The sequence below is a fragment of the Egretta garzetta genome, unplaced genomic scaffold (assembly GCF_000687185.1).
Source record: "Egretta garzetta isolate BGI_Z169 unplaced genomic scaffold, ASM68718v1 scaffold371, whole genome shotgun sequence".
In the NCBI taxonomy this organism is placed as follows: domain Eukaryota; kingdom Metazoa; phylum Chordata; class Aves; order Pelecaniformes; family Ardeidae; genus Egretta; species Egretta garzetta.
The window spans coordinates 1,037,564-1,050,481 of NW_009258616.1; the positions used below are offsets into that span (position 1 = coordinate 1,037,564).

Consider the following 12,918-nt stretch of genomic DNA (forward strand, 5'->3'; position numbering starts at 1 on the left):
AAAAAAAAACCCTTGCCATTTCAAGTTTCACTAGTTTTGAACTGAATTACAGCAATTCTACAAAAATACTCCAATCCAGTTGTTTTTCAGTCTGCACAGATTTCTGGAAAATCTGAAACTCTGAAAGATTTTTCTATTCTGTTAGACTTTGAAAGTTTGGGGAACACTTGTATATATTTTAAACTACTGATTTTGAGTGACTTAAAAGAAATTGAATGTAAACTTAACACTGAATAAATGTGGGAGGGCCTTGGGGTTTCTTTTGAAAAAATAAAATTCAGAATGAAAATTAAATGCTCCACTTGTGCAAATACATACAGTATACCGTAAAAACCATGATGAACTTGAACTTCATGGGAGCTAGTAAAAGTTCCTCATAAGTTATCCACTGCACTTAAAATCCCAGATCAGCTACCTTGACAGAGGTTTAGTTAATAAATCTTTTCCTCCAAGTAGAAAATCTTGCAAATAACTGTTAAATATGTTTGTATTGTGATGTTGCACCTTCTCACACTGAGATTTGCAGGGTTCCTGTAAAGTCTGGGGGTTTTTGGTGGTGTTTGAATATTCACACACATGTCCTGTGCTCCATCTGACCTGCAATTCTTGCACTGGGTGAGTTAATTATATTGAGGATGCTTCAGTATTTGGAGAAAAAAGGGTGACCAAGGGGTACATTGAGCTGTAACAGCCTGGCTGAGTATGGCTTTTCTGATCTTTTGCACAACTTTCTTATAGCCACTACAGTGCTATTGTGCGAAATGAGAGTGTAATGGTAATTTCATATTAAGGCAACTTCTGTCTTCATATGTACATGAGTATACAAGAAAATGTATACCATCATTAGTCACAACTTCTAAATTGAATATGGTTTCACTGTGAATATCATAAACGTTGACATTTTTTGTGGCATATATGAAGCCCGGATATTTGTTTGGCGAACTGCAGCAAAGCAGTGTGTAAACTTGGCCTTTGCCAAGTCTTTGGTGTTAAATTCTGTTATGACTCATCACCAGAAAAGCAAATTACCTAGAGATGCATCAGCTATACTTGGGCATGTACAGAAAGCACTGATGTTAAAAAAACAAACAAACAAAACCACAAACAAACCCCCCAGAAGACCAAGGCACTGAGGTTGTAAACTGGATTAAGTTGCATATAGGAGTGAGCTCAGTGTGAATTTTCAGCTTTCTTCTTTCTAGTTATATTTTGCAGTTGATCAAATATTTTCATTACTACAGCAAGGACAAATTTTGTCTTTCACTTTCTTCTTCTGAGAAGCATGTGCAACAGACCTGGTTGTGTTATGACCCATCTTAAAAAAATTGTTCTGGACTTTCTCCCTTTCTTTTGTTTCAGTTCTAATCCCTTCTAATTAGCCTTGGAGGTCTGTTGTGGACCACTTACTGCTGGTCTGGTAATTGAAAGTCAGACTGTCATACTGGTGTACTTAGCAAGTGCTGACAAACGTAACAACTGGGTCTGGTCTGCGTGCATAATCTGCCCTGGAAGATCCTTGCTCCCCTCCTTTTGAAGACTTAAATGCACAGACAACATGAACTTGAGGGGAGATAAATGCACAAAAAAGTAAAGAAGCAATTCTTTAACTGATAATGGAAGTTATTGCTGGCGACACGGTTACCCTATAAACTCTTGTATTTAGTGCCTCTGATTAGCTAAGATAAATTGTTTACCATACAGCAGCTTTCTTAAGCGCTAGCCATATGAACCAAAGTTGATTTCGGCCTTCTTGCTGAATCAATAGGGAGTAGCCTGGCTTGGCTGAGCCTCGTAAATGGTAAAGGAACCCAGTTCCCTTGGCAGCATAGGGACCAAAGTTGAATGTAGATTCAGAGTTTTGGCTTAGAGTTTCCTTTTCTGGGTTTATGCCTCTCACATACTGTTCTGATACAGACTCACATCAGCCTGTGTGCCTTAAGAAAACAATTCTGCAGCGGATTTCCCAGTTACTCCCCCTTTCCTGTGCAGGTCCCCAACCTCAGCCCTCTACCACCCCTGGGGTGGTGTCAGCTGAGCTGGAACTGGAGTATCAGAGATAGTAACAGCCTTTGAGCATCACTGTAATGAGCTTCAAGAGAGAAGCCTACTTCAGGATGCAGAGAGGATGCTGTGTGAGAGTAGGCAGCAGGGAGTCCAGAGGGAGAGCAAGGAAGACGCTTGTGGATGTCCCAGGGAAAGGAGAACTTCAGGTCACTACTTGTGTCTTATTAACCTTGGGATAATTCATCTGTGAGAGAGCAAGCTACAAGAAACCAGGCTTTGAATTTATTGTATTGTCATATTTTAAAATATTTCCTTCAGTGTTTAGAACTGAAAGCGAGGAGGGCTGGTATTACACGGCCTTCGTGCAGTTCATAAGGCATCTCTTGGCGTTTCACAAGTGATTCGCAGTTTGTGCGTGATTTGTTTTAGAAACCATCAATCTTGTCTGGTCCATGTGTCCAACGTGATGCTTTCAAATTCTGGTTTTGCTTACATTTCACTTTTTCCTTTCTGTTTTATGCCACTCTAGGTCACATTTTTCTGAATCAAAGGGAAAAAAGAAATTGTGCAGGTACAATTGGAAAGAGCCTGCTGTAAAATAGAATTCCGAAAAGTTGGAAGGGGGAAAATATGCTGTACTTCTGTGTCAAATTTAGGCCTATTGATAAGGGCATAGGTATGGTCTGGTCCCACATCTTTTCCCAGAAGCTAGTCTTCCGGGTATGAAAATAATACCTCTGTGCCAAATCCCTAAGGAGTGTTTAATATCTAATATTTTGTTTGAGGCTTGCCTTGATACATGTACTAACAGACAGACTCCATTCCTTTGTGCTGTGTTGGTGCCTGGAAAAGACTGGGAAGGGAATAGCCGTCCTTTTCATGTCCTCGACTTCCAGGAGGTCCCTGTTCTTCTCCTTCCCTTTCTGCGCTAGGGGTAGGAATTTTATAATTGAGGGGTGGGAGTGTGAATCCTTTGTTTTTATTTATGACCTGTATGCTAGCACTTAGCAGAGATGAAGATAATAGGGGCATGGGAATATCACACTCATGAGTTTAATTCAACTGCTCATTGCTTTTGCTGCTTATAGCTTCCTGAAACTGATTGAGCTCTGGTTAAAGCTCTGTCTGCCTTCTCAAATGTGAATAGTGTGGTCCACTTGTAAAGTGACTGCAAAAAATAATAGTTCATCTCTTTTTATTATTAGACCAACAGCTTCATATTGTGTTTTGAACCAGATAAATGTTAGTATTAAAAAATTGGTACTTAAATAGGATTACAGAATTATCATATTTGAATATTCACTTTAGTGTAGATATCTGAAGTGCTAGAAATGGTATCTTGAGTTTAAGTGGGCCTATCTTTTAAGAGTTAAACACTTGATTCTTGAAACAAATTCCATCTCGGAGATCAAAGTGAGATCACCAAAGAATTTGTCTCTTTTTCTTAATATCTGGTATTGTGAAATCTGGTTTTACACTTAATTACATGTGCATGATGTTCAGCTTTAGATATTTTGTTCTGTATCTTCAAAGTATTTGTAAGCCAGTTTGCTTAATATGTGGGAGAGCTACCTGTTAAGAATTATCCTTTACACGTGCCAGTCTTCTGATGTCCTCCCAAAGGGCTGGTGTTGGCATTGCTGGATGCCAGGTTTCTGCTCACAGCCAAGTATCTGTTAAAACCCAATAACTGCTCCCTCCCCCTAATACCCAGTAAGTTCACTGGTAAATCCAAATCCATAGTCGTTAGCTCTGATTTTTCTAATAACAGTGAGTGGACTCATAATGTCTTCTGTTTTCTTGCCAGCTACCTCCTCTTTGGATAGGTTTCTTATGGTGTGGAAGCTGAAGACACAATGCAGAGCTTACAAATTTGTAGGCCATGAGGAAGTGGTGACCAACGTACAGTTCTCACCAGATGGGCAGCTACTTGCTTCAGCTTCTCAAGATCGTACTGTGAGACTATGGATTCCTTGCATGTGAGTATGACTGGGTGATGCTGGCTGTGTGTTTCATTAATGTGCGATGTGAACATTGGAGTCTTTACCTGAGAAAAGCTGCTTTTTCATTCCCACATCCCTGACTGAGCTTTGACAGAAACAGATCGGGAGCACAAGCAACACAGTTCTTTCCTGTGATACTTTGTTCTTTACTGAATATTCTGTATTTTCCAAAGGAAAATACAGCAATTCAGAGGTCATAATTTCCCATGTGTAGGGCTATGCTTTGGTAGTATTTCTCTGGCTTAAAGGATGTATTTCTTTTAATAAGGATTGCATGGCTGCACTTCATTTTGGGGAGACAAGTGACGAAGGAAACAAAAAATAGCATTTTTTTGAAAAAAAATATTGAATTTACTTGTCTTTTTAGACTGTTCTCAAGTTGTAGTTATTGTGAGCTATTCAGAATGATCTTAGAAAGACTGATGTTACTTTAACTTTTGACCATTTTGTAGATTTCTATATCAAAAAGCGTAATAAATTCTCTTTCAAATACTGTATGGAGGCTAATGCTGCCAGTTAACGGCACTGTCTTCTGAAATTGGTCATATTAAATACAATTACTTTAAAGTCTGTTATTCTAATATTTAATATAAAAATAAGGCAAAAAATATTGGCAACGCTAAGATTTAGCCTGTATATATTGCTTTTTCATTTGGATAAGATTCCAAATGCATTAACTTTGGGCTTTATGAGGTTTTAAACTCTTTCAGTTTAATATAATTGTGTTTTGGTTTGTTTCTTCCCGCCCCCCCAGTCATGGAGAATCATCAGTACTGAAAGGTCATACAGCATCTGTTCGTAGCGTGAGCTTCTCGCATGATGGCCAGTTTCTAGTTTCAGCATCCAATGATAAATCAGTAAAAATATGGAGTGTTCGCTATCAGCACCTTTTGTTTTCCCTATTCGAACACACTCATTGGGTTCGCTGTGCCAAGTAAGTGTTGGTTTTATTCTCTTTATAAAGAAGCAGAACTCCTAACAATGGGGTTTTATTTCTCAAGGCAGAACTAAGAGAAGAAAAATCTGTGAATGATAAATGATGATCTACCACTAATAATAAAATTTTACTAAATTAATAGTACACATACACATGTTTTATATATATCTCCTAGTTGAAATCTGAAAGCTTGTTCTGTGTTAATACGTGTACATATTAAATCTGTTGCTGGGTGTTAATTCTTTTACTTTAAAGGACAAATAAGGTCTTCTGTATTTATTTTCAGTCAGTATCCTGTCTGTTTCCCCAGTCCTGTATGGGTTTGTGCTGTATTAACTTACTTCACAGCATTCACTTGTTTCTAGATTTATTATGCACAGCAGGGGTCTTCTCAACTATTCTTGGAACAGTAGTGGCATAAAAGAATGGTTGTGAGTCAAAATGAGTTAAGCTTACATAATTGGAAAAGGTAGAAAAAATGGCCTTTGTACTGCAAGTTAAGATTTGCACTCTATTTAAAGGCAGGGCAGCTCTTCAAAGACAATAAAAGATTGTTCTTTGATTTATTTTTTTTTCTTTCCTCCATATTAATGGAAAATCTGCAGCTAACAGAGGCCTGATTTAAACCTCTTGAGAAAGAAATTTGACACTGGTGAAGTGCAGAGCCCTACAAAGTTCCAAAGTATCTGATCGTTGAAAAGAAAAATAAAAGCTCTAGGAAATCATATGTGAAAGTTCTTGAACAGTGTTCTAATGTCCTTGTGCAGTTGCTCAATGTGAGAAATAATAATGATTGGTGAAATTATAGACAAATCAATTTTCCTGTTTAAAAACCTAATCTTCTAGTCTAGGAATAATCATGAATGTTTTGCTGACAATTTGTAAGTCTAGAGAGAACTCGCAGGAGAATATATATGTAGGTTAAAATTGAACACAAGGTTCTACTGTGTCCTCTTTGTCTTTTTGCCTATAGTTTTCTATAATAATCTCTTCGGCATCTGAAGTGACAACCTTAGGCTGCTGTTACCTTACTCTTCCCCCCCCCCCCCCCTTTTCTTGCTTTGGCTCTGTTTTTAATTGTAGTTGATTGAGAAATGGAGTGGGAGAGAGTGGGGGGAGAAGCTTTACTTTTCAGTTTTGTTACTGCCTGAGAAATATGAGAAATTCAAATGTCCTCTGAATGTTACACATTTTAATTCCAAACAGGCTTTCTTTTTTCTGGTATTTTGCTACTTGTGTCTCCAGTGCTAATCTAGGTAGTGTCGGTTGTTTGGTAATGTATACGCTTGCATGTTCCAGATTTTCGCCTGATGGAAGGCTAATAGCATCTTGCAGTGAGGATAAATCTGTTAAAATCTGGGATACGAGAAATAAAACTTGCATTGATAGCTTCTTAGATTATGGAGGGTAAGTGTTACTAGAAAAAAGGAGAAATGTAAATGTGTAATTTTAATGATATTAAATTAATGTTTTGTAGTATTAACATCTGTATATGTTATATCTGAAAATGGATCAAACTTCTACCACCCATGTAAACAAAAATAATTAATTTCACGTTTTTCTAAAGAGGTTAACTGGCTGCACTTATCAGGCTGTTTTCCAACAGTCAAGAAATAAGCCAGAGAGAAGTGAGATTGTTCTTGGATTTTTTTAACATTTTCATGTTTTTCCTCAATTTTGATAATGCTATTTGATATTGGATGCTTCAACAAGAAGAGAAGTTTAAGAATTCTGCACTTGTTGACTAAAATAGTGTTCTGTTATCTTCAGTAACCTGCTTTATTTAGACTTAGGAAATACTTGCTTTTACTTATCTGCAGTTTTCTTAAACATCTTGGAGCCAGAGTTTTGATTAACAATGCAATGGGATATTAATCTTTTGTATATGTGTTTTGCTAATTTCATCCATCTCTATCCTTTTTCCAAGCTAAAAGGTGGTTATAGCTAGATACTCTCTTAGACAAAATTATTTTACCTGCTGCTTACAAACTCTTTGCAGCACTTTCTTCCAGGAACTTTGTGCTCCAGTGCAAACTGTGAAGGTTTGAGTCAAGACAATTATACTATCCTTTTAACAAAAGCCAGATTATACAGTCTGATTTATCATGCATCTTGGTTTCTTATGCTTATTTCAGTTGCTTGAAATACCTTCTTTGAGTTTCCGTGCACATGGATTCCACACAAGTTTGTGGCAACTCAGTGTTAATATTGTGGTTTTTATATATACACACACTCCCAAATATTTCTATGGAAGTATGTAATCAATCTGTTATCATTAATTATATTTAGATTTTCAAATTTTGTGGATTTCAATCCAAGCGGTACGTGTATAGCTTCTGCAGGTTCCAATCATACGGTGAAACTGTGGGATATTCGAATGAACAAGCTACTGCAGCATTACAAAGGTAAAAACGTTGTAGTTTGGATTTTCTTTAGAATGGAGCTCTTTGCAATGAAATGTGATTTATTTAGATCACATGTTTTCATTCCTTACTGTGGGCAAACAGGTCATATTGGCATTTTGTGAGGAATCTTTCTGTAGTCGAGCAACCCTAAAAATCCAATCTGAATCCTGATTATTCTTTTGCAAGGCTTCTCTTAATTTTTAGAACAGAACTAAGCAAGTACTTCAGAGAGTCTGCTATGCCCTTTGGTTGTTTTTCCCTTAAATGAAGTAGGTTGTTCTTTGGGAAGTAGACAAGAGTGGAGAAATAAAGTGTACATTTCCTGTTAGTAGATATCTACAGTCTTTGAATATTGTCTTCTGTAAATTAGTTCACAGAGCAGGGGTTAATTGTGTATCATTCCATCCTTCTGGTAACTACCTCATCACTGCTTCTACTGATGGTACACTTAAGATTTTGGACCTCTTAGAAGGAAGTCTTATTTACACTCTTCATGGACACAAGGTATACACAATAATCCTATTTAAACTGAGATCTAAATAGACTATGCAGTATCTTTTCAAAGGGAAAGTAACATTTATGCCATTGTGGTTTGTATCTTGCAACTTGCAGATAAACCTTAGTGGACAGAAATTGTTCTATTAATACACCTTGTCACAAGTGCATAGGGAAATCTATCAATTTTGCTTATGACCATGCAGTTAGTCTGTCAATATTGTATGCGTGCTTAATGTTAAGTAATAGATCATGTCTGAATTAATTAATATTTTCCTCTCTTGATTGTCAAAATCAATTATTTGGCACATTAGTCTTTTTGTCTATTGAAAAACAGTGCTTTCAGAGGATGGGGAAGCTTATGGAAGATAACTTTTGTGAAGAATGGCAGACATTTTCTCCCTTTCCTCTTAATGCAAACCAAACCCTACTTTTCTTAATGGATCACTCAAACACAGTGTCTTGAATAATATAATGTATTTGATAATTTTTCATTGCAGAGTTAAATCGTAAAATCTTAAGAAAATGCCACTGTTTGTGGTAATTGTAACATCTTACAAAGATGTGTCATATTAACTCTTCAATCAAGTTGTTCGTAAAAATTTCACTACAGTTAAATTGTTCCTTGTTAAAATTGAAAAATCTTATTTATATTAGATAATGGCATAAGTGTGTTCTCTTTGCATTAAAGTACTATGCTTATAGCAGTAGTGTAATTTTACTGTGCTAATTTTTTTTTCTTTCAGGGACCTGTACTTTCTGTGGCTTTTTCAAAAGGTGGTGAAAAATTTGCCTCAGGTGGAGCAGATGCTCAGGTTTGTGGTATTGTCTTTTTAAATTAAATGTCTTAGTGTTTGTTACAGTGGATGGGAGTTAAATATGGTATGTCACGGTAACATGCTAATTACAGTATGCTGACATACATTCTGTCTAGTAGTGTGTTATATAGACTTTGTTTAGCCTAAAATTAAATTTGAGGGGAAAAATGATAAATACATCATTTAAAAACTTTATCTTAACTGCTTTCAGTTATGATGGGGAGACGACCACAATACCAGCCACTTCCATTTTAATTATTAAAATAAAGGACTTATTTTAAAATCGAAATGTTTTAAGAGTTGCAATTCAATGTCAACGAAGTAGCTGTGTTGCAACTAGTAATAACACCTACTATATGCTCCATTAGGTTTTCACCTCTTTTAAAGTCAGTACTCTGTAACTGTAAGAATTAAGTTGTACTACAGGGAAAGCTTTGGGTAGAATTAGGAAAAAAAATACTGTGTTAGCTTTGCTAATTTACATTGGTGAAACAAAGTACCGGATTTCATACAGGGAAGAGTGGTTTAAGCATTGAATACAAAAGTTATTTTAAATTAACCAGCAAATCATACAATTAATCTTCATCTGCTGTGATAAATCTCACATGCAAAAGCACTATCAAGCTTGGAGTCATCTTATCAGATCTTTACATTCTCCAAAAAGAAAAAACTTTTGTATCCCAAGACTTAAAGTTTCACAGTCTGAAATGTTCCTTAATATCTGTTGATTTTTCATTGTTTCATGTTATAAAAAGCTAAAAGCTCAATGTAGGCACAGAAAGCCATGCTGTATAAATGAAGATTTTTTTGAATTTACTGTAAATCATGTTTATATTCTGTTTTGTGGAGTGTGAAATATGTTTCAGTTACTAACAGAGACAGTCTTGGAAAATAATAAATACTTTTCAATTAGAAACTCCAGTGTCATTAGAAGGAATACAGTCTGTTTCTGTTTTTTACTTGGTGCTTCAGGTAGCACGCTTTCTAGAATGACTTGGAAGCACTCAAAGAAAAAAATTAAAATTGCTTTCTGTCACAAGGTGTTAGTAAGAAACAGTGCCAAGACTTTCAGTTATTGGAAAAGTGAAAATGTTAGCCAACTTCCAATATTAATTTTACAAGCAGAAAAAAAAACCACCCAGGAATGTGGAAAAGGTATTTATTCTTTGAGCCACTAGTTTAACCTTTTATTTTCCATACTAAAGGGCTTTTTATGAGAAATTTTCAGTTCCAAAATGAAATTTTGATTCCTAGGTAATCCTGAATTGTTGACCTTACTTTTCTTGAGTACTTTCTTTTGAGTTTTGTGGTGATTGGTATATTATACTTAACTTGAGAGAAAGTGAAGAACTTGTATTAAACTAGATCACATGACAGAAGATTCATCTGAGAAGCTATTATGATGGAGAGGACCTGCAGTATTAAACCTAACTCAGCCTCCCAAATAAATGCCGGCATACCCTGGGAATGCCTGTCTTATTGCAAGTTTCCTTTAAATTTGGGGCCCCTGGAGTGATGTGTGTGTTCAGTGCAGTCATGTCATTGCCTTTCTCCTGCTCTGACTCCATGCTGTAGATCCAGTGGCATGTGGGATCACAGAGTGAGTAGGTATTATAGTACAAAAGCTATAATATGACTCCTGTTTCTCAGCAGTTTGGTGTAGTGGCTTCATGCTGCATGTATGAGAGGGAAGATCCAGTTTCATCAGGAATGGCTTTCTTAGGTAAATGTTGAATTAAAAATGTATTCATAGTAGGTCTAGTAATGAATCCTGGTTTTATTTACCTTACAGAAAGGCACGTTTTTATCTGTTGAAGTTTTTCCCATTTTTCTTGTGAACGTTCTGGTGGGAGAGGGCTACTTATTTTGCTGTAACTTTCACTTTTGTAGTTTAAGTTTTAAACCATGCAGTGCTAACCACTGTGTGATAACTGCCTGTCTATATGTCTCTATCTATAGTAAACACAAGAACTTAATTCCTCAGTGTCCATTTTCTATTGGTGTGTACACACATTTACTCTGCAAACAACCTTTTTTGCTGACCTGTCCACAGCCCTCTTCCAGGTCTGCCAGGACAATAGTTGTGGGACTTCTCAGCTCACTGTGATAGACTTAAGTTGGTTTACTGTAAACTGTTTGAATTGCTAAAGCAGCAGAAAATTAGCTTGAAAAAATGGGGAAAAGCCACATAAAAATAACTTTATGCTGGATTGGGTGATGGAGGTAGTGGAATTACACAGCTGAGAAGGAGAGGGAGAGAAGGCAGGACCTCCCTCTTCACAGCACAGTGAGCTGTGAATCAACTAATCTAACACTTAACTGTCCCACGAGTGCCAGGTTCTGAGGCAGGTTGGTAGAGTTTGTACCGAGATCCGTGCATCCCACTTTGGCCGTTACTAATGTCTGAGTTAGTTTGGGACTGTCTTTATTGGCGCACTGTGTCTCCCAGTGCAGATTTAGGGTCTTCCACTCAAGAGAGTCATGAAAGGTGTCAAACCTGAAATGAACTTGTAACAATGCAGCTACTTAGGAATATATTAAAACTATGATTTAGTCTGCTTGGAATTTCTATGAACAAATCTGTGATTTGTGCTTCTTATGTATAGTTTATTCATTTCTGAAAAATATTTTTAGTGGTTGTCAAAAATATTTTTGGCTGGACAGGCAAGTAATTTTAAGTCAGATCATGGTCCCATCTTTGTTTCCTCTAATTTAGGGAGTAACTATAAAAATCACCATTGGACTTTTGGAAACTGCAATCTCCTAATTGTTATGAACTTCCTTTTAAATTTTCTTTTTCCCTTAGCACTTAAAGTAGTAAAGATGACAGAAATCATATAAACGTGGTAAACTTAATCAAATTACTTACATATACAATTGTTCTGTGACAGGAGGGAGCAACATTGTGCATTATGATTTGGTTTCCTGATCTACCCATAAGGCTGGATAGACCACCTTCTGCTGTCTTACCTCTGCATTCTACTACCTTACTTCTGCATTTGGCCATGGTGTGGCTGTTGTCTATTGTTTCTACCATCAATGTAATTGGACAAAGTTCAGAAAACAGATCCCTGTTGCTAAAACACTGGAACCAGGTGCTTTAGAGTTCTATGGAACTCTGTCATTTCTCTTACCCCTCAAACTTTCTCATTTGACCTGCAAGCCTTTATAAGGGACAGACACTTGATAGTATATGACCCCTTGATTTGGCAGAAAAAATAACTTAGTACAGTCCAGTGGGACAGAAGTTTGCTTTGTTTTATGATTATTGAGACATCTTTCAGAATTTTTTTTTTTTGATAGATTGAACCGCATCTATTAGACCTGAAGTACAAGATACTCTGGGGAAGTGCCTGCGTTGAGTAGAAATCAGACTAAGTGATGACAGCAGGCTCATGCTGATGTTGTGATCTATTAGCAATAACAGACTTCACTGAATAGTTACATTTTGGGCACTGAATAGGTTTCAAGTAGTTACTGATATGATTGCTTCTTACAGGTATTACTATGGAAAACCAACTTTGATTCATTTGATTATAAAGAAGTTCTTAAACACCATGTTAGAAGAACACATATTGATGATCCTCCTCATCTTCTTGATATTTACCCAAGGTCACCTCATCTCCATGACGAAAAACTTCAGTCAGTTGAGGTGAGTGCAATAAGTAATATAGGAAACCAGAAGCTTTTGTGAACACTGTCTAGCATTTATAGTTAAATGTGTTCTGTGTATACAAGAGAACCTTTTGTCGTTAGTTTAATACTTTAGAAGCAACCATAACTTTGAATCCACTTTAAGGTTACTAGGCTAGCTGATGCTGTCAGATTTATCCTGGTGAATTCCTTTCATGCTTCTTGTGTAAGTCTGTGTACATGATTTAAACAAAACGTAGGTGATAGTCTGGTTTCTTAAGTAGCATGGCAACTGTTGCAGAAGATATCTGAATCTTTAATGAGCTTTAGGATACTACTCAAAATATATCATTATAAACAGGACAAGGTGGCATTATTACTGAAAGTCAAGTACTTGATTGTTACAAGTTGTCCCTCTTGCCAAGACCTTTAGGTATTGTGAGAAGATCTTGATATCTGTCTAAAAGTTTAGAAAGCCTTTCTAGGCTAGTAGTGTGTTTTCACTATGTAGTCTGATTTCCTGGTAATTTCATTCTTCAGCTACTATACTGTAAAAACTTCTACCAGCTGCCCTTGGAAGTGTTGGGAATTAGGGAACCAAAGTGAAATGTCAAATATTCTGT

The 12,918-nt window shown here is 36.5% G+C and overlaps 1 protein-coding gene across 3 annotated transcripts in view; it reads left to right on the forward strand.

The window, feature by feature from the left end:
* Positions 1-3,816: 3,816 nt before the first annotated feature.
* POC1B (POC1 centriolar protein B) overlaps positions 3,817-12,918 on the forward strand; it is a 48,609-nt gene continuing 39,507 nt past the window's right edge. For 2 of the 3 annotated variants that reach the window (XM_009648066.2, XM_035903529.1), the window contains exons 1-7: positions 3,817-3,983; positions 4,762-4,941; positions 6,244-6,351; positions 7,234-7,349; positions 7,720-7,853; positions 8,591-8,659; positions 12,162-12,314. In XM_009648066.2, coding sequence (XP_009646361.1) covers positions 3,838-3,983; positions 4,762-4,941; positions 6,244-6,351; positions 7,234-7,349; positions 7,720-7,853; positions 8,591-8,659; positions 12,162-12,314 — 906 coding nt within the window. In that variant the 5' untranslated portion in view covers positions 3,817-3,837. The remainder of the gene's footprint in view (positions 3,984-4,761; positions 4,942-6,243; positions 6,352-7,233; positions 7,350-7,719; positions 7,854-8,590; positions 8,660-12,161; positions 12,315-12,918) is intronic. The other variant, XM_035903530.1, reaches the window with a different exon arrangement.